The 27945-nt window shown below is 57.3% G+C and overlaps 2 protein-coding genes across 8 annotated transcripts; one reads left to right on the top strand and one right to left on the bottom strand.

Moving 5' to 3' along the window:
• Window positions 1-311: 311 nt before the first annotated feature.
• Window positions 312-25698, bottom strand: FGD2 (FYVE, RhoGEF and PH domain containing 2). 7 transcript variants are annotated; one of them, XM_072886310.1, is made up of 22 exons: window positions 17908-25698; window positions 16858-17086; window positions 14543-14805; window positions 14337-14408; window positions 12135-12426; window positions 11372-11452; window positions 10715-10863; window positions 10146-10329; window positions 9878-10016; window positions 9258-9316; window positions 8712-8858; window positions 8213-8305; window positions 7814-7893; window positions 7704-7734; window positions 7471-7563; window positions 7120-7245; window positions 6772-6918; window positions 6209-6352; window positions 5929-6124; window positions 5683-5774; window positions 3472-3629; window positions 312-1824 (listed from the first exon to the last, which is right to left on the bottom strand). In XM_072886310.1, the coding sequence occupies exons 3-22, from the start codon at window positions 14605-14607 to the stop codon at window positions 1242-1244; spliced, it is 2931 nt and encodes a 976-aa protein (XP_072742411.1). In that variant the 5' UTR covers window positions 14608-14805; window positions 16858-17086; window positions 17908-25698; the 3' UTR covers window positions 312-1241. The 7 variants fall into 7 exon arrangements, with proteins under 7 accessions (XP_072742411.1, XP_072742408.1, XP_072742409.1 ...); XM_072886307.1 differs by lacking the exons at window positions 16858-17086; window positions 17908-25698 and having other exon boundaries at window positions 10146-10302; window positions 14543-15270; XM_072886308.1 differs by lacking the exons at window positions 16858-17086; window positions 17908-25698 and having other exon boundaries at window positions 8264-8305; window positions 14543-15270.
• On the top strand, window positions 16646-27482 carry MTCH1 (mitochondrial carrier 1). The gene is made up of 11 exons (XM_072886313.1): window positions 16646-16672; window positions 18042-18148; window positions 18600-18677; window positions 18959-19016; window positions 19469-19520; window positions 20355-20414; window positions 23708-23801; window positions 24167-24214; window positions 24407-24474; window positions 25181-25256; window positions 25697-27482. The coding sequence occupies exons 3-11, from the start codon at window positions 18618-18620 to the stop codon at window positions 25769-25771; spliced, it is 591 nt and encodes a 196-aa protein (XP_072742414.1). The 5' UTR covers window positions 16646-16672; window positions 18042-18148; window positions 18600-18617; the 3' UTR covers window positions 25772-27482.
• Window positions 27483-27945: the final 463 nt, after the last annotated feature.

Below are 27945 nucleotides of genomic sequence, written 5' to 3' on the forward strand. Positions count from 1 at the left end.
CTGGGCACCCAGGACCAGAGCTGGGCACCCTGGGGTGCAGGGCTGGGTACCCAGCACTAGGACTGCGCATCCAGGACCAGGGCTGTGCACCCCAGGGTGCAGGGCTGGGCACCCAAGACCGGGGACAGACACCCCAGGGACCAGGGGCAGACGCCCATCCCCGGCAGCGCCGGCGGGGCCCGGGGCCGAGGTGTGAAGTGCCGCCCTCCTGTTCCAGGCAGTTTCCCAGTTTATTTTCTCCCCTATTAGATTCCAGCTGGCAGGACGGCGCCTATAAATATACATAAGGGCTCATTTACATGACAGTTTATTCGGGAGCAAATTCCACAGCTGCCTGGCAGACGGCTCGGTGCAGCAGGCAAGAGCCTTGCCCAAAACCCAGCCGTGCCTCAGTTTCCCCATCTGCAACCCAGGCCAGGGTGGGAATAGCTTTCCCCACATTTTTGACGATCTATTCCTGGAAAGCCCAGGGTGTTATTACGGAGGCTATTTATAGCACGGTAAATGGGTTATTAATATGATTATTCGCAGCGTGGCAATGGGTAATTGCCCCGGGTGGGGATGACACCCTGTCTGTGCGAGGTGCTGCACGGGGATGGTCTCAGCCCCAACCTGCCTCCAGCCCAGGGGAAAACTCACCCCAAAACCCCAGGAGGGCATCGGGCTGCGCCCGGCGGGCGATGGGGTCCCACAGCGGAGCTGGGGGCTTGTGGCTGCCAGAGGGGTTTGGCGCTGCCGTGCCCCAGCGCTGGAGTCCGGCTCATGTTTCGATCATGATGATTAGCTGAGTCACAGCTGGGGTGCTGCTAATTAAATGTATTTCTTAATTAACAAGATCACAGAGAAGGCCTGCCATCCCAGCTTGGCTTTCAATCACGGCTGACAGAGGCAGCTGGGGCCGCAGAGGTACTGCGTGGCCTGAGGTGTGATGAGCGTCCCAGTGCTCAGCTCTGCCCCGTGGCTGCCTCTGCTGCTCTCCCACCCCATTTCCCCATGCAGCAGCGGTGTGAGGATGAGGAGGGCTCGTGCCCAGCATCATCCAGCCCCGGGTGAGACGAACGGGACGGCCTCAGCCGCTGGCTGTCATGGACCTGGGGTGCAGGGAGCACGTTGGTGCTCAGCGTAGGGCTGGGTCACCCCCTGCTCCTGGTCCGTGACTCAGGGCTGCTTCACGTCCCCCCCCGCCACCAGAGCCTTGACTGAGCCTGGCTATTAATATTAATAATAACCCCCCGCAGCTGCTAATCACCGATCTCAAAGCACAACCTGAAGTAACCCCCGTCCCGCTCCCCGATGGGGAAATCTCTGCTCCCCACCGGATGGGGAAACTGAGGCACGGGAACTGGGGCAGGAGCCGTGCCAGGAGTGGGGCAATCCAGGGCTTTCCCTGCTCCTCCATAGGGCCTGGCCTGGAAGATGGGGCAGCAAAACCCCGGGGAGGTACCCACAGCCCCACGGCGACCCACGGGTGGGTGAGCCAGAGTGGGTGGGGAAGGTTTTCCTGGCTGGGGAAAAAAAAAAAAGAGAAAAAAAAATAAAATACAAATAAATAAAAGACCCCATTCTGCCCCCCAGCCTGAGCTCTGCCCTGCAGCGATGGGCCAATATCCCTGTGGGAAGCGGGGGGCTGAGCTCTCCTGGGGGGGTTTCACACGTCCTCGCCCGCCGGCATGGGCAGGCGGGGTGCTGGGGCTTCTCCTTGGCTTTGGCAGTCTGGTCATGTCCTGCCGGGGAGAGCAGCGGGACTGAGTCACGTTCCAGCGGCAGCAGTGACTCACGGCCGTCCCAGCCTCCCAGGGAGCAGCCGGCACATTGCAGAGATTCCTGGATGGAGGCAAGAAAATAAAATTAAATAATAACAACCGTCAGCTCCCCCCCCTTTCCTTCCCCCAGCCTCCTGCAACACAGGCGCAAACAGCAAATTCCTGCGCCACCGGGAAACACCTCCCGCCTCGCCAGACGCCGAGATGCACGACCGGGGTCTCAATTGCACAAAACGCCCTTTGCCAGCAGCCTGCGGGGGCCCCCGAAAAGGAGGTGGAAGCTGCACCCCCCCCCCCCCCCCAAAGCTTCCCCGAGCCTGGGGACACCCCGGCAGTGAGGTCCTGCCAGCGCAACGAAAAGGGGGGATGCAGCTGGCTGGATCCTGGGGTCCCCCTCCTGCTTTGCATTGCTCCCTGGGGGGGTTTGGGGGGGTGCAGAGCGGGATGGGGGTACCCCAGCCCTAAGGTTGCACAATCCTGGCTGTATTTTTTTTTTTTTTTGGGGGGGGGCATCACAGACATTTTGCATCATTTAGCATCATCTCCCATCCTTAAATCCCCCCACCCAGGGGGGTGCCCCCAGCCTCAGGGGAGATGGGGGTCCCACACGCCCCCGCAGCCCCGGGCACGGCAGGGAGGGATGCACCGGGGCAGGGCTCCACCGCGGCTGCCTTCGGCCTCGGCATATTTATTATTTAAAGCGCTCGGTGGGAGCGGTGGAAACCCCCGTGGGCTGCGGAGGCTGCGCGGCGGGGAGAGGCCATGCTGCCGCAGCTCCGGCCTGCGCAGCCCCAGCACCGCGGCGCTGCGGCGAGGGCGATGCTGCCAGAACGGCCCCCCCGGGGCTGCACGCTCAGCACGGTTGAGCAGAGCCCCTGTGGGTCACAGGCCCTATAAGGGATGGCGCAGGGGAATGCACCTGTGGAGCTTGACACCTATAGAGCCCAACACCTATAGAGCGAGAGCCCCTGCTGCAGAGGGCTGGCCCCTATGGAGCCCAACTCCTGTACAACCCAACCCAGGCATCGTAGAGCAAGAGCTATTGCCCCAGCGATGCGGCCCCCTGGAGACCAGCCCCTATAGAGCAGGAAACCCCGTCTCACAGAGCAGAGTGCAGCCCCTATAGGGACCTGCAATTAGCAAGCAAGAGAATACACCGTATAGAGCAGTCCCCATAGAGGGGGAATGCCTGCCCTGTAGCGAAACCCCCCGCAGAGCCTGCCCCTATAGACCAAGAGCCCCCAGCACACGCAGCAGCTGCCAGGGCAAGCAGAGAGCAGCCCTGCAGGCCAGGGGCGTGGGGTTTTATAGGGCCCATACGGTCCCCATCCCACCCCACACCTGCGGGACACGTGGGGGCACCGGCCCCGCGACCTGCTGCGCCCCTTCCCGGGGAGCAGGGGGGACTGCTGAGCCCCGCAGCGGGGCGCAGGGGCGACTTCTTCTCCGCGTCCCCGCCGGCCACCTCTCCGCTCGCTCCGTGCCCTTGAACTGCTCTGCATCCCCTTCCCCGCAGCACGGGGCAGATTTTGGGGGGCAGTACCCGGGGTCTGGGATGAGCACGGGACAACGAAGCCTCTGCAAAGCGGCGGCTGCACCGGTGCCCGTTCCCCTTTGCCGCGGGCTGGGTTTTCTCAATGAGGGGTGGCCCGGCCCCCAGCGTAGCCGCAGCGCGTGGGTTTCACAATGTATTTTGGTCAGTGCTTACAAGAAGAGGCCGCGGGGAGGGCTGCGACGGGGGGGGATTCCAGTAAATGGCCTCCGAGCCTTCCTCATTCTGCAGAATAGGAAACAGCGCGACTTCTCCATAGGGTTTCGCTTTCTGCACGGGGAGGCAAGAAGCCAAACTCCTCTGCTTGACCATCGCTGCGACGCAGCCAGGGGACCAAAAAAGCATGGGGAGACAAAAATTCATCAGTGCGTTTGCTGCACGTCTTGGGTGCGAAAATCTCCTTTTTTTTTTTTTTTTTTTTTTTCCTGGGAAAGCAGAGTGGGGGAATCATGAAACCCCATGAGTTAGGTTTCCCACCAGGCTTTTTCGGGGATGCTCGGGGCAGCTGAGTGATGCCGTTTCCCAGCCAGCCATCTTCGGGGACGGCGCGATGCCGAGGCCGTGGCAGTAACCTGCCCCGGTGCCCTGTCATCAGCCCCTCCATCCCTTGCAGCCTCTCCTCCCTGGCAGCCCCTCTCCCCCGGCACAGGCGGGTGCTGCAGCGGGACCGTGGTCCCCGAGGGTGGCTGGGGGCTGGGAGGAGGGTGGGCAGGAGCTGGTAAAAATAGCACCCAGGTGCCCTCTGCCCCAGAAGCGATTTCTCATTTGGTAAACAGGAAATCTATTCTTAGGCCCATTCATGAGCCGCGGGCTGATGGCAGCTCCCCGCTCCGGGCTTGTTTTGTTCCTCGCTGACACAGGGGTGACGCCGAGGCGGAAGGCCACCACGCAGAACCTTCCAGCCCCGCGGGCTTTCCCTTGCCGGCTCTTTCCCACCAGCGGCAACCTGCGCTCTTCCAGGGGTGCTGGGGTTTTCCCTTCACATGAGGTGGGGGTTAGGAGGTGAGGGCAGTTTTGGGGTGTCTCTGGAATGCCCCCTGCTGTTTGCTTCTGGGCTCAGCTCCGTGCTGGGTGGCACCCCGAGGGGCAATTGCTTTGGCAGAGCTCTCCCCCCTGACATCTAGCTCCTCTCCCCCTTCCTTGACGGCATCTCTTGAGTTAGAGGAGATAAAGCCACCACGGTTTGCCCTTTCGTGGGATGAGCTGAGTAGATTGAGGAAGGAGGACGATGCTCACAGCTTTTTCCTAGCTCCCCGAAGCCCCCCAGAGTGGTGATGGCTGTGGTTCATCTTTGCTCCCCATCCTTTCCCCAAGCGTTGCCCCCAGTTGCAGTATCTGGCTCCAACTCGCTTCTCTTCCCGCTCTCCATGCATCTGTTTAGCCCATGACACCCCTGGGCCCTGGCCAAGGCTGCCGTGCTTCCGGCTGCTGGGCTGGAGCTGCTACGTGATCCAGGTGCAGGCAGAAATCCCTGCCTGCTAGGGCCAGCCTTCCCTGCCTGCTGCAGACAGTGGGCTCCCCAGCTCCCTGCGTGGGGCTCCTGCATCCCATGGCTCAGAAGTGGCAACTTCTGCCTGGGCAACATTTTTGGGGAGCTAAAGAGGATGCAGAGAGAGAAACATGGGGCTGCAGCCTGCAGCGCTGGGTGAAACGACCAGGGCTGTTCGTTATGCTGACGATGGAGAGGGAAATTCCCCTGCGTCTCCTCAGCATCGCTGGCCCGCACCAGCACGGCAGCACCACCTGTGCGGACCCAGCCTTGTCCCAGAGCATTTTGTCCCCAGAAAAGGAGTGACCGGAGAGAGGTACAAGGGTGGAAGGTGCTTGTGGGCAGGATGGGGTGCAGGGAAAGTCTGGGATGGGCAGGAGTGCAGGCTGGCTCAGCGACACAGGCTGGGGGTGTCTGTGGTAAAGGGGTACCCCCACTCCATGGGATTGCAGCAGTGTGAGGCCAGGAGTGGTGAGAGGCTGGGAGAGGGATATCCTAAATGCAGCACTAGGGTCCCTGAGCCGCGTCTCTGCAGGGTGTCCGACCGGGGATGGTTCTAAATAACGCGACGCGGGGCCCCAGCGACAATCCCACGGGGCGCTCTGGAAAATACACCCCCCAAAAAGGCTCCCTGGACTGCACACGGGGGTTGCAGGTAGGATTTATCACAGCAGTCTCAATTCCACAGATGCCTTCACAAAACCAGGCATGCCCCCTGCACCATCCACCGCCGGGGCCAGGCTGGGAGGAAGGCCGAGGCGCTGCTGCCCTCGGGCGGCAGCCGGCGGCACGGCACAGGGGGCCGGGGCCAGGCTGGCTGCAGGGGCGCAGGCTCCCCAAAACCCCCTGGCTCTCCCTCCACCTCACGGCTCGGGTACCTCCATCGTCTCTGTCCAGTGCAGAGAGCAAGAAGAGAAGGGAAGGGAGATCCGGCTTGTCCGTGTGGTAGCAAACGTGCCGCTGCCTTGCCCTTTTCGTGACGAAAATCCAAAGCGCGGAGAGGTCGATGAGCTGCCTGAGGCTGGCTGTGAGCAGGACGGGCAGGGGGAGGTCTGACCCACCCAGGCAGCCCAGGAGGTGGGCACGGCCTCATTCTGCTTCCTCACAGGAGTCCGCATCCTCACCCTCCTCTGGGTGTGTGATCCCCGCGGCGGAGCGCGCCATGGCCCTCATCCAGCGCCGCTTCAGCTCCTCGGTGTCGGCCACGAAGGTGTAGACCTGCCGGGACTGCGCCAGCTGGAAGAGGTGGCGGGAGCTGCCCTGGGGCAGGTCCCTCACCTGGTAGCCCAGCAGCGGGATGGAGGTGTGTGCTCGGACGTCCTGCCAAGAGCGGAGACAGCGGTGGGAGGCAGGGGACGGGCACACTGGGCTGTCCCTTGCCGATGGAGCTGAGCCCGGCCTTACCTGGGGGGCCGCGTAGATGTACAGCACGAGGGGATCATCCTGGGGGATCACGAACCAGCCCCGCGTGCCCCCCTTGCCGTTCTTGTCCAGCAGCTGCAGGGAACTGCACAGCAAACTCCTGCCCGATACCTCTGCGGCTCCTTTCTGCCAAAAAAACCAGCAAACGGATCCCTAAATACCCAGTGCGGGAAGAAGACAGGGCACTGAGCGAAGGTCATTTCCTGGGGAATTCCCTGCCTGCTCCACAAAACCTCCCCAAACCAGGGGCAGGCGAGGGACGGTCCTGGCTCTGAGGGTCCTGCTGAGATCCCGTGGCAGAGAGCGCGCTGGATGCCTGGTCCCAAGGCTCACAGAGCGGGAGGGAGGGGGCTTAGCACATCACCAGCCTTGCAATTAGCAGGCACCCTCTGACTGCTGCGGGAGTGACTCCCACCCCTCCTGCTGCAGGCGCGTGGCCGGGCTGTGACAGTGAGGCTGGCGACCAGGGTGGGTGGCAGAGCTCAGAGCAAGAGGGACAGAGGAGCAGGGCACGGGGAGGACGGGCGGAGAGGGGCAGAGCTCACCTCCAGGATGCCTTTGTGCTTCCCCTCCCGGTCCTCGAGCACCATGTGGCCCGTCAGGAAGACGTAACACTCCTGGCACACGCGGTTCAGGCGGTTCCCATCATACTGTAGCTCGGCCTTGTAGTCAGAGCAGCGAGCGCACACTACCTACAAACACCAGACAGGGACACCAGTGAGACTGGGGCAGGGCTGGGGGATCCCAGGGACAACTCCACGAAGAGCCGAGGGGCAGGAGCAGCCCTGAACCCAGGGAAAGGGGTACAAGGTGTAGGAGAGGTGCGCTCCTGCCCCAGCGGCCACCTGAACAGGCCAGGAGGGAGGGAAGAGAGGGGGGACAGGGTGTCTCACATATCCACAAGCTCGACAGTGGTGTCTCCGGCGCATGATGGCGTTGAAGGGCTCCTTGCAGCGCATGCACATGGTCACCAGGTTGTCCCGCACCCACTGTGGGGCTCGGCGGCCCAGCTCCTCTGTCTGGGGGTAGGAGACAGAATTGCGGGGGCTGGCTAGCCATGGTCTGGGTGGTCCCAGCCCCTTTGCTCTCACCTTTCTCCTCCCCAGCCCTTCCCCCTGTCTGCAGCCTTCCCCCCAGCTCTGTTTAGCTAGGGAAACTGAGGCACAGCAAAGTGGGCTCTCCCTGAGCTTCTGTGCAGGGGGGTGCTGGAGGCAGGCAAAGCACGGGGAGGGCAGGAGGGTTACCTTCAACGCAGGGGTGCCTGTCTCCAGCCCATGCACTGCTGTCTTAAAGGTCTCGCTCCTCTTCTCCTTCCTGTCAATGGCATCTTGGAAGGCCTAGAGGGGAAGGCAGGGCTGGAGGGGCAGCTGGGGGGGCTGCCCCTAACACAGGCAGTGGGGGATCAGCCTGGTTTGGGGCCCAGGCATCCAAGCTGGGGTCAGTGAGATGTGCCACCTCTCCCAGCACTCAGTGGTACCTTGATCCAGGCATTCATCTCCTCCTCAGACCTGGTACAAAACAGGAGACGAATGAGCTGGCGTCCCGCCTCCTCGCAAGGGTCTGCAGGACTGCCGTCCTTCCCCTTACCTAGCTTGCAGCTCCAGCGTCCGCTGCTTTCCTGAGACCAGGAAGGTGTGAGGGAACTGCGTGTCGTTCAGCTCCCGCACCTAAGAGAGACCAAAGAAAGGTTGTGGAGCAGCTGACATCCAGCACACATGGACCTGCTCTGTGATGTGGGGGACAGGGATTTCCCTTGGGCACAAGCCCTTCAGCCCCTCAAATCCTACGTGCACGAGGTTGCACTGCAATCTCACAGGATCAAAGCATATCAACCGTTCCTCCTCACCCACAAAGCCACCCCTGGCTCCAGGTCCTCCCTCCTTTCCAAGGAAGTGTGGGGCAGCAGCCACATTACACTCCAGAGCGGGGTGCATTTTAGGGGAGCCAGGGTCTGGGGGGAGCACAAAGACAAGGTGCCTGTCTGACCTTCATGCTGTCCACGTTGATGCGGAGGTGGACCTGGAACTCAGCACCCACCTGGATGACCTTGGGCACGCAGTACAGCAGCATGTTGTTGAACTGGGCAGGGGGAAGAGGAGAGGGTTGGTTGGAGCCCAGCACCTGCCTGGCTCGGAGCTGGGGGCTTCCCTGAGATCTAGGGTCCTTCACCCCCCTGGGGCTGAGCTGGTCCTTGGGAAGAATCCAGCCTAAAAAGTGACTGCTTCTGCCCCTGCCCTCTCCCACCCTGCAAAGGACTCTTGGAGTGTGACATTCCCCAAGGGCTGCCGTGCCCAGGGGATGAGCAGGTTCCCAACCATGTCCTATACAGGGTGCCCTGCACTGAGGGGCTCAAACCCCCCAGCTCTGAATTCATCCCCTCTGTGTAGAGATGAGCCAGCAGCACCCCGTCCAGGCTGCGCTGCCCCTCTCCCCATTCCTATCCTATCTGCTCCCTGCCCCTTCCCCTGGGCATCCCAGCTCCCACCAGGAACAGGTACTTCTCCGATGTGCTGTTGTTGCGGGTGGAGATTTTTTGGATCGGCCCCTCCTTGATCAGCTCGTTGGAGGGATCCACAATGTCGTCCTCGAGGCCCAGCCGCTGATAGACCGCCCAGAGGTTCTGCAGCCGTTCCTGGGGGAGGCAGAGGGACCTGTTTCTGCAGGGAGCTGAACAGCCACAACCTTGTCACCCCTGCGTCCCATCCATTCCCACCTCCCACGCCAGCTGCTGAGTACCCGGAGAGGTGGCACAGCTCTCTCACCCCAGACTGATCTTCGAGAGTACCTCCCAGCCTCAAAACAGCCGGTCACATCACGGCTGATATTGCAGGCATGACTTCCCCAGGCTCAGGGTGACAGGAACAGGCATCAAGAGCAGGGTCTAACCTCCTCTGCTGAACCCACAGTGCTCCTGTCCCATTCAAGGCAGGGCTGTGCTCCACTGAGTCGCACAGCAATGAGGCCATGAGGAAATCTGGCAAATCACCGTTCTATGAGCCGCAAAGCACTGGCAGCTGGGACAGGTACTCACCATCTCGGCGATAGCTGCGTTGGAGTGTTTGGCCACCATGAAAATCATCTCCAGGGCCTCTGCAATGAGAAGAGAAAGGGAGGAGGGTTAAACACTTGCTAGGCATCTGTGGGAGAAAACCCCCGAGTCTTTCCCTTCATGGGGGAGCCACGCGTGTGGTGGCTGCTGCCCTCCCCTGGACACAACCTGAATGGCCCTGAACACTGTGCAAGTGTCTGGGTCCCGCTGGACTGTGCGGTGTGGTGCGGTCGGGTCCCGGGGGGACAGACAGGCGGCTCGTTTATCACTCCATCCCAGCAGGACCAGGAGCTGCTGTGATCCATAGGGGTCTGGCAGCTCCCCCGGTCACTGCAGGTCTCTGGGGGATGCTCTGGAGGGACCATCCTTATCCTGAAACACCACCCACCTTCCCCGCTGACCTCTATAGACCCTGAAAGGGCAGATTAATCCCTCTCCCTGCTAGAAAAGGGTCAGACTGAGAGGTTTATCCAAGGGCACAGGGCAGCTGGTGAGAGAATCCAGGTATTCTGATGCCTGTGTACAACATCAGGGGTTGTTATTTCCCCTACAAACCCACCCTGCCACTCCCCACAGCGGGGAGAGCCAGACGGAGCCCTTACTCTCTGCATCCTCCCGGTCTGGGGACTTGGGGGGTAGTTTTTGGACATAATCCTTCAGGAGGAGTTCGTAGCGTGGGATCCTCTGCACGGGTTCCAGCATGTGGTGCTGCAGTGTTAGGTTAGCGCAGACCTTCCTCTTCTGGGGAGAGACACCACACACAGAGAGAGAAACAGTGACCAAGGCAGCGCCCACCCTCCACTGCTTCTCCCTTGTGGGGAGATTTTGGGGAGCATTGCTGCAGTCCCCCACCCTGCTGTGGCCCATTACCTGGATGTCAGCAATGAGCTCTTGGAAGGGCGGGGATTTCTCCGACCAGACAGTGATGAGCTCCACGGCCTTGTCGAAGTTCTTTACGTATTCGCCATACATCTTGAGGAACGGCGCAAGCTTCTGGATCACATCCCCGATCCGCGGGTTGCAGCTCCTGTGGGACGGAACCGCAGACCGGCAGCTTCCTCAGTCCAGTGGGGCAGACAGACAGTGAGGAATAAAGCGAAGGGGTGGCTTGTGCATGGTGGAGGACAGACATTTTTACCACTGTGACCTGCTACATCCCCATACAACTTCCCACTCTCCAGAACTGGAACGTCCCCAGCTTGCAGCCATCCTCGGCCGTTCATGCCTGGGCACACCTCTAAACCACCTGAGATGTCACCACCCTTTTCAGAAATACCCTGAGGTGGGCTGGAGTGTTTTAAGGAAGTGCTTTCCAGCACAAAGACACCTGGAGCAAAACAGGCTGAACTCCCTGGTTGTGTTGGGAGACCAAATTCATCACCACTCCCCGACTCCGGCAAAGCAACCCAGGCATCCTGCCCTCCCCTCCTGCAGCTCACCAATCCTCCATGCGCTTCTGCAGCTCTGGCAGGAAGAACTTGGCGTGGAACTGGTAGATGGAGGAGATGTTGGAGAAGATCATTTTCACCACCTCCTCTGGGACTGTCTTCCCATTTTTGGCTTCTTTCATCAGCTCTGTATAGAATATCTGGAAGAAAGAAAGGGTGAATAAAAAGGGTCAGGAAGAGGCTTGAGGACCCCATTCCCTCCCTGAGACTGGCATGTCACCCAGTGAAAAGGCCTGACTCTGTGCAGAAGGGAAATCCCAGGCCCTAAGAGAGAAGCAGGGGGGATGGAAGGCTTTGCTGGGACAAAGGTGCTCCCTGGAGGTCTGGGGTGTAGGAAAGGCAAAGGCCAGACTCATTCTCTGGCTGTGAAGACCAGCAGCCCCGCGTGGCTCTCATCTGTACAGCTTCATTCTCTCCAAAATCTCCAGTAAACAGTCCTTGGCCTGTGCATACCCTGAACTGAGCCTGGGCACTGCCACAGGGTCCAAGTCCAGGCCAAGGAGCACAGGAAACTTGGTGAGTGTGGAGCTGCGCCGTGGTCCTGCCTGGTTTGTCAGCATGGAGTGGCCGAGCTGTGCTGGCAGGGGTAGACAGCAGCAGGGCTATGGCTTCCCAAACTTGCGAGGGCCCCTCTGCTCCCCAGCTCACCTGGTCGAGAAGGTAGAGACGGTTGACGTAAGCCTGCTCTGTCTCCAGCAGCTCCAGAGCTATTTTCTTTTCCTCTGGTTCCTGCATGGAGAGAAGGGCTCAATCTCGTGGGCAGAGACGCGACCCCCACCAGCCTGAGGGGATTCAGCTCTGTTCCCCAGTGTTCACAGACCACAGCCCAGCATCAAACTGGACCTCGCTCCATATGAGGGCAAGGGAAGGCCCTCTACAAAGCATGCAGTGAAAACAAGGGTGAAAACAAAGCTGTTTCGGGGCTGTCGGGAAGCCTGGCTCATGTCCTCCTGGGTCACGCCTTTCTCTGTGCCTGTTTTTCCCAGAGCAATACAGCGCTAGCGATCCTGAGGAGTGTGGCAGGGTGGGGTGGGTTAACCCCATGGTCTACAGTTGCACCTAGGAATTGAATGTAGTCCTCCAGAAACGTGCCTGCAGTCGGCAAAGGGCAGCACAGCCCTGGGGACGCTCTGGCACGGACCTGGCTGGGCCCACCTGTGCATCTGACCCCCACAGTGCAGTTATATCAGAGCTGGAAGAGACAAGGTCTGCTTGGATCTATCTGACTATGGGGAATTTATGCCCAAAGCACCAGGAAAGGTGCCACTTCTCTGTCACCCCACGCACCAGCCCTTGCAGGGCAGGGACTTGCTCAGGTCCAGCAGAGACCTCAGCTCAGATCCAGCCCATGCGACTCCCTGCCTGAGCGTGGGCACCTGCCAGCCTTGCCTGAGCTGCCTCCAGAGCTTACCTTGCTGCCAGGCTCGAGGCCTGGGTCCTGCTGCCTCCTCCAGTTGTCCTCACTGATCTTGTGTCGGAAGGAACGGAGGCATTTGAAGCTGAGCCCTCGCTGACCCTGCTGCTGCTCCTCCTCCTCATTCTCTTGCTCCACTTGGTGCCTGGCAGCCGTCTGGGAGAGGCTCTGGCTGGCAGGGGACGCTGGAAGCTGCTGGGGCTGGCTGGCTGCAGGAGTAGTCTGGCCGGTTGCAGGAGTAGTCTGGCCGCGCGGAGCCTGCCTGTCCCTCCAGGCAAATTTGCCAGCCCTGCCATGAAGGAATCAGTGTGATCAGCTCATCCGTTCCCCCAGCACAGCACGGCCCACCCAGCTCCCAGGCCCAGGTTAAAGCCACCATCCTTGAGCGAAGGCGATAAGACACAGCAGCACCCCAGCACTGATGCTGCTTTGCTCTGCTACAACCCTGCTGATACAAACCAGGGTCTGAAAGCCCATACAGCCTCCACGGGGGCCAGGATCCAGCCTCTCTTCTCCCAGTGCCTCCTGCTGATGTGGTCAGTCCCCGTCCTGCTCTAGAAAAGCACGACTCTGCCATTTATCCCACCCACAGCCATTTACTTCCCGAAACATAGCCCTGCCCTTTGCGGGGCTGGCACAGCTCTGGCTTTCTGCCTGCTGCCACCACGGAGCCAAAGAGGGGAGCCAGCAGCCTTGGGCACGAGGCTTTAAAAGCCAAATAGCCAAGAGGTGTCAGCCAAGAGGAGGGCTTGTGTAGGTGGTTTTGCAGAAGGGTAGGTTTTTTGTGGTTTTCTCTCTTCCCTTTTCTGGCAAAGACAAGGAAAACAGGTCCAAAGCAGGCATGGGGGAGAAGCCACACAGGGCACAGGTCGTGAAGATGACAGCAAGCGAGTTGTCTGTCATCCGAGAGCTGGTCCCTCTGGTAAATTGCTCTGGGCAGAAACTGGAAAGGCATCCACCGGTGGCCTGCAGACAGGAGTGGGATGAGGAGGAGGGGAAAACTGGGATGAAACTGGACATAAAACCACAAAGTTGAGGATAGGAGATGACTTGAGTGGCAGACACTCATCTGAAGAGGATGACAGGTCCATCCCCATGCTGATAAGCACATGTCTGTGAGCTTGGGAGCGCATCCGCAGCCATGCATGCATCCCCTCCTGTCCACAGGGACTCATGTAACCCTTCACGTGACAGAGAGGCTTTATCTGTCCCTCCCAGTGCCTCCCAGACCTGTGCCAACCTAAACCGAGATCCAGCAGGGAACTTCTCTCTTTCTATTTGTGCTGACTTGGGCTAAACTGTTTTCTGTTTCCATAACTCATTTCCAGGTTCCCCAGCTTCCTCCAAAAGTCATTCAGTTACTTTTATTTCCTCTAAATCAAACTCACGCTTCACGATAAAGAACAAACACACTGCAGCAGCAAAATGGAGGCAGATCAAACGCCGCAAACAGTTCCAATGCAACAATATCACGGGCCAAGTTTCGACTGTGGGACCATGGGGACAACCATGCTGCTCTGGAGCCATCCAGAGCACAAAGCCCGGGGCAAAGCGCACAGCAGAGACGCAGGCAGAGTTCCCGGAGCAGAAGGAAATCTTGTGCCTGACCATCTTTAGGAAGTGCTGCAAAAACTCACCTGCTCAACCACCTAGCCTCATTAAGGCTCACTGAGAGCACCTCACTGATAGAAGGAAAGGCAAGATTCGGTATCCCGATTCAACAGATGGGGAAACTGAGGCACGGACCACAATGATGACTCACCCCAAACCTCAGAATTACTTCTACACCAGGGGCAAGGCAGATCTCCTTGCTCCCACCCTGGCACACGCTGTCTGCAGGTCCCAGCTCACGCTCCAAGTGAAGGCACTGTTTTATGGGGCTGCATGCAGCCCAAAAGGAACTTGCTCTCCCCCTTAACACGAAGCTTTCTCTTCCCTTTCCTAGGAGCGAAATTGCTGCCAACAACTGGATAGTCTGAGGCTGGTGCCCGAGGCTCGGATCCTCCCAGACGCTCAAGCAGTTAATTCCCAGTGAAGACCCCTGCCTACATATTGGCAAATCAAACTCCTTTTCCCCAGCAGCAGGGCAAAAAGCATTCACCAGCCAGGCTGATTGCAAAGGTGCCGAGCATCGAGGGAACAAGCATGCCACAACCTAACCTTGAGCCAGGCACAGAAACCTCCAGCAAAGTCACTCACATCCTACTGAGGTTTTCAGACTTCTGTCCATGACCCCAAAGCAGGAGGAAGACACCAGGGCAGATCTGAGTGCTAAAGAATAGCAAATTGCCTAGTCAGCTTCTCCACAGCCCCCAAACCACCTCCACAGCAGGTTTCTTCCTTCCAAAACCCACACCCCATGGAGCCCTAACGCACCCACAGCACCCAGGATGCTCCCTCCTTACCAGTGCTCTTCAAACACAGCCACCAGGTTCAACACGCTCTGTTGATTATCGGCCTCTCCCTCCATGGCACCGGCTGGGAGCGGGTCCTGGGTGTAAAGGAGCTGCAGGGGCAGGCGCTGATGGCTGCGGCTCCCTTCTTCTCTCCCCCTCTCTGCTTCAAGGCGTTTCTGGGACCCACGATGTTGTTTGGGGAGGAGGATTTGCTCAAGGCAAAGACCATCTGCTGTCCTTACTGTGGTAGGAGAGCTTGTCTCTGGGTTAGCCTCAAAAGGAAAAGAGGAAGCGCAGCAGGTTGCAATTAGGAGAAACGCTGAGAAAACAATGGGAATTTGTTCAGCCTGGGGGGACCTTGCCATGCGCCCCAAACTGGCGGCGTAACCAAGCCCACAGCAGTAGCAGGGACGGCGCAGGGGCACAAGCTGGGCAGGAGGCCTGACCTGCACCCGCCTGCCTGCTGGGAGCCCCCAGCAATGGCGCAGGCTGCGTCCCACCAGCCTCGGAGCCCGGCACGTCCCTCACGGGCTGTGCGAGAGTCTGAACAGACTCTCATGGGCTGCTAGGAGGGGCCGTGAACGGGCTGGAAGGGACCTGCTGTGAAGGAGGGAGGGAGCGGGTGGGAGGCTTGCTACCACTGCAGGCCCCACAGACAGCCCCCTCGCGCGTGTCCTGCTGGAGCCGACCCTCTGAGGAGAGCCCTCGGGAGAGCAGGGCGCAGGGCACGGCCCCACCACGCCACATCTTCCCCCCCTGCCCCACGGCCTCGCTGCCTCCCCCTTTCCCCGTCACGGCCCTCGCCCGGCCGCCGCTGCCCCCTCTCATGGCCGCCCCGTCCCCTCCCTCACACCGTGCCTCCACCCCCCCTCCCGCCCCTCACGCAATGGTTCCGCCCGCGCGCCCCCCCCGCCCTTCACTCAATGGTTCCGCCCACCCCGCCCAGCGCGGTGACGCAACGACGCATCGAGGGGCGGCGCAGGCGCAGTGGTGGCGGCGGCGGGGGGCCATGGCGGCGGCGGCGCCGGTGCCCCCGGCGGCGCGGGCGCCCCCTGGCGGTGTCGCGGGGCGGGCGGCGGCGGCGGCCCCGGGGGGCGGCCCCGGGGGCGGCCCCGCGGGCGGCCCGGGCCGAGGGCGCGGAGGGGCTGTTCGTGGTGCTGGGAGCGGGGCTCGCCGCCGCCAGCCACCCGCTGCTCTACGTCAAGCTGCTCGTCCAGGTCCGGGGCCGCCGGGAGGGTGTGGGCGGGCGGGGAGGGGGGCACCGGGCGGGGACGGGGAGCCCATGTATAACGGGGGATCGGGACCCCAATATAGTGAAGGGAGGGGGACCCCTGTGTAGTGCCCCTGTGGAGACCTCTGTGTGCTGGGGACCACTATATATACAGCCTCCCCCATAACAGGGGACACAATGGGGACACCTATATAATGGGGGGACACCCCTATATAAGGAGGCAATGAGGGCCCCCATGTAACGGGAACCCCCGTATATAACGGGATGAGGTCACCCTGTGTAAAATGGGGAAGTCTGTATAATAGGAGGATGAGGGTACCTTCCACGATGGGCACCCCCTATATAACAGGGAACAGGAGGCCCTATATAACGGAGGGGTGAGGACCCCTATACAGTGGGAACTCCTTTATAGCAGGGGTATCGGGACCCCCTCATATGACAGGGGATGGGGACACCCTGTAGAGGGGGGACCCCTATAAAATGGGAAGGATGAGGATACCCTCTGCAATGGGGACTCCTATATATGAGGGATGGGAAACCCCGATATAACAGGGGGACGAGGACCTGCAGTGTCCTGAGCCCCCCTCTGTAATAGGGACCCCCATAAAACGGGAAGGACGAGGACCCCCTGTACCCTAGGGACCCCGTATAATGGGAAGGGGACTGCCCATGTCATGGCACCCCATGTATCTGAGGGTGACGGGGGGGGACGGGACGTGGCCCTTTGGCAGCTTGCGGATGCCGGGATCGAGGCCGTGTGGCCCAGGGGCTTCGGGAGCACCGGGACAGGGGCAGGGACCTGCTCACGGGGTTTCTCTCGCAGGTCAGGCATGAGCCACTACCTCCAACCGTTGGAAGAAACATCCTGGGAAGGAAAGTCCTGTACCTGCCCGGCTTCTTCACCTACGGTGAGCGAACGTCCCTCCCTGCCAGCGCAAGGTCCTGCCTAAAAATGGGGCTGGGAGCTGCCAGGTAGACCGCGCCGACCTCCATCAGCACTCCTGCATCCCTCGCAGCGTCCTTGGGATCATCCCGAGGCTGTGATGAGACATAAAACCCTACAACTAGTTGCAAAGCCGTCAGATTTACCTACCTGTTGTTGGCGACAAGGAGATGGTGGCCCCGGCGCTGCATCCCCTTCCCGTGACACATTGCTCCGGGCTTGGACCGTAGTGGTGGCTGTGGGGGGGGTTTAGGGGGTGTAGGTTTGTTGGTGGAGGGTTTTGTGTGCGTTAGAGATAGCAAAGTGCCTTTCTTCGCTACAAAACAGCCCTGCAATAACTTGGCCCCCTGCCCTCCTCATTTGTGTGGTAGATGGAGCCCTAAAGGGACAGAAATACCAAGAAAAGGGAAGGTAAGATGTTTAGAAGGAAAAAAAAAATACTGTTTTTCTCTCCTTGCGGGTGGAGCAGCACAGGAGAGGCGGGTGAATACTCTGTGACCTTGGGGGTTGCTTTCACAGCAGGTTTGCTGTGGGGAAGGGGAGCGCACAGTCCTGAAAGTCAAGTCGGGCTGATCCCAAAATCGGACAGCGGTACCCGTGGGGCAGAGGGACCCAGCGCAGGAGCAGTACGAAAGCACTGCAGACCTGTCCTGGAACACCCAGGGCTGGAAATGCTCCAGTGCTGCCCTTTGGAAGATGCATTTTCCAAATAGATTTACAGCATTGGGTGATGGAGATGTGCAGAGCCTTCCTGGCTTCCCTTGGGACAGCAGAGGATGGGGGCAGGAGCAGTTGGTACCCACAAGCACGTAGTGGGTTGTATTCCACCATGTTATATCAGGGAGAAATTGCATCCATTGGCTTTTTTTTGGGCTGGAGACCTGAGGAAGTTTGCAGGGGAGAAGGTGGTGGAGCAGGAACTGAACCTGGGTTTGTGAGATCCATATTAACCCTGAGTCTGACGCCCCGGGGCGGAGGGAGGAGGTGACACCCCACAACACATGAGGTGATCCCTCCCTACCCTGGTTCAGTCCAATCTGCCGTGTAGCCCTTTCAGGTGAGCAAAACAATCAAAAGACGAGAAGTAGCCCAAAAGACTGGAGCTGCCCTTCCAGATTAGACAGATGTGACAGGGAATACTTTAGGATTCTTTGCATCCTATATGAAATTTATTTAGGACTGTTACAATAAATCACTTACGGTGGGACCGCAGAGCGGCTGCCGTGCTGTGCTGAGCTCCAGCGCGGTTTCGGCTGCACGCCGGAGGTGTTTGGGATGCTCTCCACGAGTCGGCCGGTTCCCGACTGACGGCAGCCTGGTGTTTTCTTACCCAGCCAGACACATTGTGGAAGTGGATGGGAAAAGAGGCCTCTTCCGTGGTCTTACTCCTCGCCTCATCTCAAGCACTTTATCAACCATCACCAGGGGGAGCGTGAAGAAGGTAAAGGTCGGCTTCTCTCTCCATAAATCAGCTTGTTGGGTCGGCTGGTGCTACTGCAGCGGAGCCAGGGAGCCTGCGTGTGCCTGCACCCAGCCACGACTGCACGTGGAGGAATAAAGCGCCCATCCCTCTCCATCTCCTAAGGGCTTTGAATAGTCCTCCAGGACAGGAGGAGAGCAGTGCCAATATCCCTAAAACTTATTTTTTAAACAACTTTAATTTAATTTGAACAACCAGTTGTCTTTTATCTATTGTAAGCAGTTTCGTGACCCCTCTCTTCCCCTGTTTTACTTTCCATCCTTCCTTCTCCTATGTTCCTTCTTGCCTGTTTTTCTTCTCCTCCCATCTAGAGCGCAACTGCTCGTGGTTTCCTTCTGTCCTCAGACATCGAGGGTTTGTGGGTCAGCATCTGCATCAGTTTTGACCATATGTTTCTTCTGTCTCCGCTCAGGCCTTTCCACTGGAAGACATGGAGCATGTTTCTAACAAGGATGATGTGAAGACCTCCCTTAGGAAAGTGGTGAAAGAGGTGAGAAGTGGATATTGCGTGTTAATGAGTGATTGGGGAGATCGCATTGGGGATGTGCCTGGAGAGCAAAGGACTCTTAAACTCTGGGTGAAAAGGCTGTGGTATTTAGTAGCCACTCTGTGTCCACCTGTGAAATATTTTGTAGGAATAGAGGTTTACCATGAACAACAGATTTCAAAAGAGGGACCCAAAATGGGTTTCACTCCACTAAGGGAAAGGGCCTGATTTGTGCAGGTGGAGCAGCGCAGCTTTTCATACAGGTGTGGGTTTTTTCTCCCCAGACATCTCATGAGATGATGATGCAGTGTGTGTCCCGGGTTGTCTCACATCCGTTGCACGGTGAGTCCTCTCCCTCTGCCTGGCAGCCCTCTCCGGACTGAGGATTGCCCCAAAACCCCACTTACTCGATGCGCTTCTCTATCAGAAATGGCTTCGTATGAAACCGTGGAACAGACGCAGGTCTGAGTGGTTGCGTAGGGAGGCTGACACTTGGGTTGGCCTTCAGGGACTAACCCAGCCGAGCGGTGAGGTGCTCTTGTCCCATTCATCCAAGAGCTTGTCCTAGAGATCCCGTTGGGGTTAGGGCCAGAAATCCTTCCCATCACTTACAGACTAGGGGAGGACACCGGTTTCTAATGAGTCTTGCGGTGATGAGGACCACCGAGGGGAGCTGGAGGTGATGCGAGTTGAGGGAAGGAAGGGCAGAAGGGTCAGGTTGCATTTTCCTTTACATCCATTGCAACCCAAACTGGATTTGTTTCTTTGTCAGCTCTGTGTTTCTTTCCTCGTAGTGATCTCTATGCGCTGCATGGTCCAGTTTGTAGGCCGGGAAGTCAAATACAGGTGAGCGGCTGCAGCTCCGAAGGGTTTGGGCACACAGAAGCGCGAGTCCTGGAGTCAGCCGTGCCAGATGCTCCCATGCAACGGGGGATATGGCAACCCAGGAGGTCTGGGAGACCGAAAAGTGAATCTGAGCCATGGTTAGAGGGTGGGTGACTGTGGGGTGAAGGGACGTGGGAAGGCTGGCCGCTGTCCCTGGCGTGCCTCTGTTCTGCCTTGTGACCATGGGGATTTTGGTGGCTGTAACACACCTTGCTGATCACACAGTGAGTCTCCTGCCTTTTTGCTTGAGGTGTTAATAGAAAGGGAAGTCAGTAGGGAGGCAGAGTTAGGTAATACAAAGCGTTGCTGCAACCCTGCTAGCCTGCAAGATTTTTCCAAGCCTTTTTCAGTAATACCTACCTCTCTGCAGGGCAAAATTGCACTTGCAGCCACTTGAAAGCGTGTTAGACATGATTGCAGCTACCCCACGACTGCCAGCCTGAGCTCCCAGAGGCAGGACAGGGTTCTTGGGTTGAGAATCAGCCTAATCAAAGCATACTATGTGCCGTGGTTGTGCCACTCGCACAAAGCCAAGCAGAGCTCTTCTAGCTTCAGCATTTAAACAGTTGTCAGCAAGTTGAGCGTTGTCCCAGGCGTCATTGCCGACTGCCAGAGTGCGGACACAACCCTCCTTCATGGGTTGAGGAGAAGCAGGAGAACAGAGCTGCGTGCATTGCTGGCATGATGGCTGGCAGGGCACTGCTATGGCTGGTGGCTGCAGAATGCACGTGAAGCTGCGCGGGACAGAGACAGAGCAACCCCTGCACACTTATAGCTCTTTTCCTTTCTTGGCAGCGGTGTCTTCAGCGCCATCGGCAGGATATTTAAGGAAGAAGGGATCCTGGGATTCTTTGTGTACGTGAGTTGTTTAAATACTTTCTCCCATAGTCCGAAGGCGCCGATGGCTCTTCCGGCTGCTCTGCCAACCTCAGTTAAAGGAGTCGCGCTGAGCTCCCCCCAGCTGAAACCTTGTCTGATCACGGGACTCTCGCATCACTCCCATGAGCACAGATTAAATCTGTGCCTTTGACAGTGCCCCAGTTTGACCATTAAGTTTGCCCCAGATCTTATTTTCAATCAAACCTTCAGAGCCGAGGGAAAACCCTGTATTTTTTCTTACCTTTCTTTTTCCCTTGGTGCTTCTTTGTGTTTCAGTGAAGGGGCATTTAAAGCATTTGTTTGTGCAACAGGCACCAAGGTCAAGTGCAACAATGAGACCCCTTGTTGAAATCAAAGCCAGGGCCTGGATAAGAAGCACATTCCTCTGAAGAGCACTGCGGGCGCTTGTAATGAGCAGGTGGTTTGTGCTGGCAGCAGGTTTGCCTCTACGGCGGGAGCGTGATGCTGCCTGGACCAAAAGGAGCTGAAAGGTGCTTCCAGCCGCTTACGGAGCATAGCAAGTTGATGGCGTCGCTAAAGTGGAAGTCTAGTGGACAACTTTTTGCTTGAACCCTTAACACTTCTTGCCTTTTTTTCCACATCTATATAAAAGCAGAACCACCTGCTGCCTCCGCTCCCGAGGGGGAGATAACTCACTTTATTATGTCAATAATAGTAAAGGCAATTCCAAAATTTCAGGAGGGGTTTCCAGGGCTGATGCCTTTCTCTCTGCAATCACAAAGTTGGGCCTCCAGATGAAACATGAATGCATCAGGAAGAGGCAAGCAATCGCAAGGGCTCTCACCGTGTCCTTCCCCAAGGGGAAAGGGCCAGGGGTCTGCAGAGACCCCATCAGTTGAGTGTCACTGCATCTTCCTTTTGCAGCCCACAGCTTCTCTGCTGAGCTGTGCAGCCCCAAATCTCCTCCATTAAATACAGGTTCCTCTGGGATGTTCCCTGTGTGTGGGGCACAGCTGGAGCATGCTGCCCAGCAGCCCTCCCTCTCCTCCACCTCCCGAGGAAATAATGTGAAAGGAGCCGCCGCATTCCCTTCCTCCACATAAAATAAACACTGTTGGTAGCCTAATTAAACTTAATAGTTCACAGGAAAGGCTTTAACACAACCCAAAATGTCTCAGGAGGGCTCTGAACTTATACGTGCTCTACAACCCCGCTAGGAAATCACACTGCTGAGGGGAACACAAACTGCATCTGTAGGACCAAACTGCTGCTTTTCTGCTCTCAGCCCTCCTAACGCAATCCAAACACATCCACTCCCTTAAAATCATTGCGGTGCACTTGTTTCTCATGGCCTTATAACCTCTACGCAGCAATAACAGCAGCACACGCTCGCTCTGGATGTGTGCCTGGCTAGAGATAAAGACTTTTCAGGGGATGGACTTATCTCGCTTCCCCTCGTATCTGCAGCAGTCTCCTGCCTGCCAGCAGGCCAGAAAGATGTTCCTGGGGCTCTGAAACTGCTGCGCACGGTCAGCTCGAAGGTGGCTTGTCCCAGCTCCCCAGCACCGGGGTTTCTCCTGCTGGGTCGCATCACTGTACATCACGCAGGCTTCCTCAGCTGCCTGCTGCTGTTTCAGCTTTTAATGACTTGTCGTCTTCTAAAAATATTCCTAGTCCAGATCTCCTTGGACATCTCGCCAGGCGTGAGAGTTGTAGCACAAATGAATTTGGTTTTTTTTTAGTCCCTGTCTGCAGCTCTGTTAGACCCCTGGTCTCCAGTCATGCCATAAACTCAGGCCCAGCATCCGTCATTACTTTGATGACGGAGGAGAGAGAGGGATGGGATCATCACTGACAGATGGGTGAGGTTTTACTTACGTGGCTGCCATGGCCCGGTCCTGGACCAGCCCTCTGTTTCTGGACTTTATTAAGCCCCTGTTGTATCTGCAGCAGCTCAGGAGTCTGCTTCAGACTTGACTTTGAGAAAGGATTTTTTACAAAGGCTGAATGCTGAATGCAAAGCAGACCATCTTTTTGGGACCAGAGAGCTTTGATTTCTTTGTCCTGTCCGTTGCTCTCATGTATCGCATCTTTTAAGCCAGCGGATCTTCTGTTGAGGACTTCTGCTGTGCCTAGCCCCTGAGACCTTGGCTGCATCTCCAGAGCTGCCGGGGCCTTGACAATACACCAAAAAGTATACACCTTTGTACACCTTTGACAGTACACCTTGACAATACACAGGTTGTCTCCAAAAAGTACAAATCCGAACACCAAGCGAGTGAAGCGGGCTGGATCAGAGCATGCAGTCCTCATTGCCGTTCTGCTGCTGCAGCGACCACAGCAGGAAACAAAACTGGGCCCCTTCTCCGAAGGGCAGCGTGGTGTTTGGGAAGAAATCAATGACTCGGACTAGTGTGCTTGGAGGTGGCTCTTTCCAGCCCAGCAAACACTCGTGTGGCTCTCAACAGGCTCATTTTCAGAAGAACTGTCTGAACACATCTGCTGGTGAAACAGGCAGGTTTAAAACACACCTGGATCCTTTTGCAGTGGAACAACTGCACACCCAAAGCAGGAGGCCCTGCGCTCGATGCCTGCGCTGGTGCAACAGATGCTGTAGGGGCTCTGACAAACTGGAGAAACCTTCTGAAACGCTTTGTTAATGGTTTAGTGCCATTAGTTGCAGAAGCCGGGGGTGCCCGTGCTGCTGGGAGCTCCGGCCCGCGTGTCGATGAGAGCCATAAGCCAAAGCAGCACATCACCCCGAGTCCCCGTGCTCTCAGGTGGCAGCAGGGACGGGGACAATCAGGGACGGGAGTGCTGCCCCCAGTTAATCCCACTTCGCAGTAGAGCAGGTTTTGCAGGAGCATCCCCCCTCATTTTAATTTCTAAAAGGAGGGAGGTTCCACAAAGAGATGAACTTCTCATTCTGCATCTGGAACAGCATCTGCAAATGAGCTTAACAGAAACCTGCTTCATCTGTGTCTTGCCTGGGTTTCCGAGCAGGAGTCGGGCCAAGAAAGGATTTGGGGTAGAACAAGGGCACTTGGCTGAGTCATGGCCAAGCCACAGATCCCAAACTTCCCACTCCAGAGCATCCCCCGTCCAGAGCACGCGTAGGACCGTGTTTGAAGGCTGGCAGAGCTCTTCCTTGAAATCTCCCCTTTTCCCTTCAGTTCCTCCCAAAGTAAAGATGCACTTTGTGGGAGTGGGGTTCCTCTGCACTGGTGGAGGGAGTGAGGGAGGGCTGGGCACCTCGGAAGGTGGCACTGGGACCCTTCTGCACCTCACGCCCCTCTTTGCCGTTGCAGCGGTTTAGTCCCTCACATCCTGGGGGATGTCATCTTCCTCTGGTGCTGCAACCTCTTGGCTCACTTCATCAACACCTACGCGGTGGACGATAACGTGAGTGGAAGTGCCAGATGGAGGGTTTGGGGGGCCCGTACCAAGCACCTGCAGTTGGAAGGAGTTAATGGGAGGTTAATGGCTAATTTAATACAAACGGACAGCGGGCTTTGGATAAAACACTGTAAAAGTGCTAAAGATGCCATGTCTGCTCAGGGCTGTGTTTCAGCTGCAGCTCAGGGGATCAGGTTTGATAGCAGATGTTTTCCCTGATTCTCAGCTGGGATGCGGTGTGGTTGCCGTTGCTTTCTGCCTTCTTCCCCTGCCCCACGCCCATCGTCTCAGGCTGAGGGATGTTGTGTAGTGACAGTGGGAGCGTGGTGTCATCCAGCCTCCTCCATAATCCCTTTGGTTTCTCTTTCCAGTTCAGCCAGGCATCGGTGATCCGGAGCTACACAAAATTCGTGATGGGGGTACGTAAGCAACCGCCATGTCATTTCTCCTCTTCCTGACATCTGTGAGGTGAGAGCTCACGGTCTGGGGGAAGAGGCTGGTCTGTACTTTATATCCAAAGATGAGGATAACTCTGCTAACATGCAAAAGCTGGAACTAGCTTTTTTGACATGATGAACGTTAGAGAGGCTACCGGTTTTCTGTGCTTTCAGATCGCTGTGAGCATGCTGACGTACCCATTCCTTCTCGTGGGAGATCTCATGGCAGTGAACAACTGTGGGTATGTCCGTCACACTGAGATCTAAGGCTTTCCCTTCCTTTCTTCCAGCGCCTTGTTGTCTGAATCCTCTGCTAACGATCGTAAAGCTTTCATACAGAACCGTAAACTATATGGCACCTCGCAGAGTTGGCTCATTTCCTGTCCCAGGTTGCTTATAATTTTAGATCAGAGGGCACAGACAAGAGCAGCATAAAAGCTCAAGTGGAGCGAAATAGGGAGAGTCGTGGTGGTGTGGTCTGATACGAACTAGACCGGAGGCAGAAGGGATCAAAGGGACCGTGCTGGCTCTGGGGAGCGAAAGCAAAGCTCTTAATGGGGCAATGGGTGCAGACAGGAGCAGGACCAGACTTGCTTTCCCAAACCCACTGCTGCAAGAAGTCTTCCGCATTCGTGCTTAGGGGAAGGGGACTGGATCCAAGCCGCTGGTATAGTGTTTTCTTCATATCTGGTGGCTCTTGAAGGTGTAGATACAGCACATAGTCCTGGACTCTTAACGTATCCAGGTACACTCCTTATTTGTAGACTCCCGGGTAATTAAATTACATGATCTGTTGCATTGTAAATAACGAGCTGGTCATTTGGCCTTCAGCCCGGTGCGGACACTGTTTCTGTGTCCTCACTTACACTTATTGCTGCTCTTATGTTACCTGTCTGGATAATGTGACATCTGTACATACCATCTCAGCTATTTCTTGTTGCCATGCAGGTTGCGTGCCGGCCTCCCTCCCTATGCTCCTGTGTTTACATCCTGGATCCATTGCTGGAGGTATCTCAGTGCTCAGGTGAGGGAGCAGGGCACACGTGGGGCCTTGGGCTCCCTCTGCTCCTTCCTGAGTTCTCCAGTGCTGCCCAAAAAGTGCCTGTGCTGCATCCTTGACGTGCTCTGTAACCTGTTTCCATCCCTCCTGGCACTGGTACCAGGCACGGCAGTACTGGTCTACCCATTACATGCTCCAAGCTTGCAGCCTGCAAACTTTGCGCCACTGCATTGCACACAGCAAAGCGAGGTGGCTCTGCCCCTCTCCATCAGTCATCCCTGGGGGAAATGCCCGACTCCAGCACCCACAGGGCTGAAACCCCACTTTCTCCTCCATAGCAACCCGGGGTGCTCAGGCCTTGCAGCCCTGCAGTGGGCACGAGTCGGTCCCTGCTAAACCAGCTGCAATTCCCCAGCTGGGTCTCAGCAGGGCTGCCCTGACCCTGTGCTCTCCCTCCTCCTCAGGGGCAGCTGTTCCGCGGCTCCAGCCTGCTCTTCCGCAGAGCACCCATGCCAGCCGCCTGCTTCCCCATTGACTGACTCCTCGGCAGGGAGAGGTGATGAACATGGACTCCTCAAGAAACCCTAAGCTTGTTTCGATATATGTATACTTTTTCTTTTCGATCCAAAGTCCGTGGTGCCAGAACAAGACACCTCCCCTCCAGCAAGGCCAGCAACAAGTTGGCTTCTGGAGGTCTGGCTTCAGGCTCCAGCTGGACCAAAGCCCCATCCTCGTGGCTGTCTCGACCAGGACGTGTAGCAGAGAGAGCAGAAGTGAGTTGTCTTGTCTCTTTGGTCCAGGCTGTAACTGGAGTCACTGGGGAAGTCTGGGAAACCAGAAAATGCCCAGGTACTAAACGAGCCAGCCCCAAGATGCAGGAACAAAAGACTGCTTCATTCTGCCTGAGCTGAGAAGTGGCAAGAGATCCAAGGTTGCCTTGCTGGGAGGGCTACGCCAGCTGACCAGCCTCCTGTCTTGTCTCTTCTGGAGAGGGCAAACGTTTGTGTGGCAGGTAGCTCATCCTGGGCTAGATCAGCCCTGTGACCCATATTTAAGGGTTTGAGGGTACCTGAACACTAGGGAGCACACCAGCTCCCACAGGCGTGAAAGGGAAATTATAGTAGCAAAACAGAAAAGGGAAACAGAACCCCACTACAAAGAGCAGTGCAGTCCCAAAGAGACAGGTACGGCTCAGCTCCAGGGCAGCGTTGGGACTTGGACATGGAGAGAGCACTTGGGGAGGGGTGTGCGCTGCGGTTGGTAACTGCTTTGGGAGGGCTTTTCGCCGCAGGACGGGCTGTATTTAGGGTAACGCCCAACAGAGCTGCTGGGTGTAACCTAGGCAGGCAGCCTGTACGCATTGCTCAGGGGAGATGGGTCCTGGGTTGGACTGGCCCGTGTTTGGGTGCAGCATGTCTCCGTACCGGCACGACTGCATCATGCGAGTGTCTCCCAGCCGACGGGACCACGAGGCCCGCCGGGCTCCGGCCAAACCCGAGCATCGCCGCTTCGCTGATGGACATGGAGCCGTGTGTTGCGGCACTGGGCTGCTGCGTGGCAGTGTCCTGCTAATAGCTACACACCGAAGGGTTCTCCTTGCAGGAGGAGCACACGGTCCGTTGCTGTCTGGAGTAAAGGAATAAACCTTGAGCTGGCCAAAGGTTTGCGAGGCGTCGGGGTCAAGGGCTCCTCAGGCACATGGGAGCATGGCTGGCCCTTGTGCAGCAGAGCTCACCGGTGGCAGCAGGGCAGGATTTATCCTCAGCTCCCCAGACAAGAGTTTTTTTGCACCAGTCTGTGCTGTCATGGCAGCCAGGCAGATTTCCCCTGTTTGATTCCCCCACGAAGCAGTCTTTTGCACAGAGGTGTTGCTGCACTCCCTGCGAAGAGGTTTTGGGGTCCTTGAGCAGGTTCCCATGTGCTGCTGCAGCAGCAGCTGGGGTCACATCCCATCCTGGTCCTCTGGAAAACCCCAACCTGCCATCGCACAGGCGTTTTCCTCCATCAGATGGGTTTGATCCACACCTCCCAGCCAGGGCGTGCGGGACAGCACTGGTACACACTGGGACCGGTGGTTCCCACCCAGCTCCCTTCGGTCTTGTGAAGTCGGTCCTGTCTGTCCTCCTTTCCTCCCGTACAGTTTATGTTACAGTAACAAAAGTTAAATAATGCATGGCCCTGTTCCCTAACACCAGAGATTATTTCAAAGAGGATTTAACCATGCTCTGAAATACAGCTATAAAACAACAACTCTTGGGTGTTTCTTTTTTAAAAAAAAGTGTTAATCTTTTTCTGCATAACAGGCTCCCTCACTCAGGAAAGGTTTCAGTTTAACACAGGCATTTCCCTTGGTTTCTTCCCCAAAATCAGGGCTAAACCAGCTGTTGCAAACTCAGATTCCCTCTGATCTTCCTCACCTCCATAGAAGGTCGGCAGGTTTAGGCTGAGTGAACTGGGAGCACCTGGAGTGAGGGTGGAGGCAGCAGTGGGCTCAGCTGCTTGAAACAACATTCATGAAAGTGGGTATTAGGAGTTAAAATGGACCCTGAGCAAGCCTGGAGGGGGTGATGGAGACCCTTTGCTGCTGTCAGACCTGCTCTGAGCCCATCGGGTGGGCTCAGCCGCTCCATCCTCCCCTGCGCAGCTCACAGGGCCCTTACCCACCTGCCTTTTAATGCGTGAGCTGGTGTCTTGCCTTCCCCAACACTGGGCA

The sequence above is a fragment of the Ciconia boyciana genome, chromosome 23 (genome assembly GCF_034638445.1).
Source record: "Ciconia boyciana chromosome 23, ASM3463844v1, whole genome shotgun sequence".
NCBI lineage: Eukaryota > Metazoa > Chordata > Aves > Ciconiiformes > Ciconiidae > Ciconia > Ciconia boyciana.

Bases quoted from the DNA above. Each gene is read 5' to 3' on its own strand.
- MTCH1 (XM_072886313.1), top strand. From the start codon at position 18,618: ATGGAGCATGTTTCTAACAAGGATGATGTGAAGACCTCCCTTAGGAAA. The intron at 19,017-19,468 runs GTGAGTCCTCTC...CTTTCCTCGTAG, and splicing joins TGTCTCACATCCGTTGCACG to TGATCTCTATGCGCTGCATG. The intron at 20,415-23,707 runs GTACGTGAGTTG...TTGCCGTTGCAG, and splicing joins GGGATCCTGGGATTCTTTGT to CGGTTTAGTCCCTCACATCC.
- FGD2 (XM_072886306.1), bottom strand. From the start codon at position 14,898: ATGGCAAGGTCCCCCCAGGCTGAACAAATTCCCATTGTTTTCTCAGCG. The intron at 5,775-5,928 runs GTGAGGATGCGG...CGTCACGAAAAG, and splicing joins GATCACACACCCAGAGGAGG to GGCAAGGCAGCGGCACGTTT. The intron at 3,630-5,682 runs GTACCCGAGCCG...GCTGCGTCGCAG, and splicing joins ACTGGACAGAGACGATGGAG to CGATGGTCAAGCAGAGGAGT.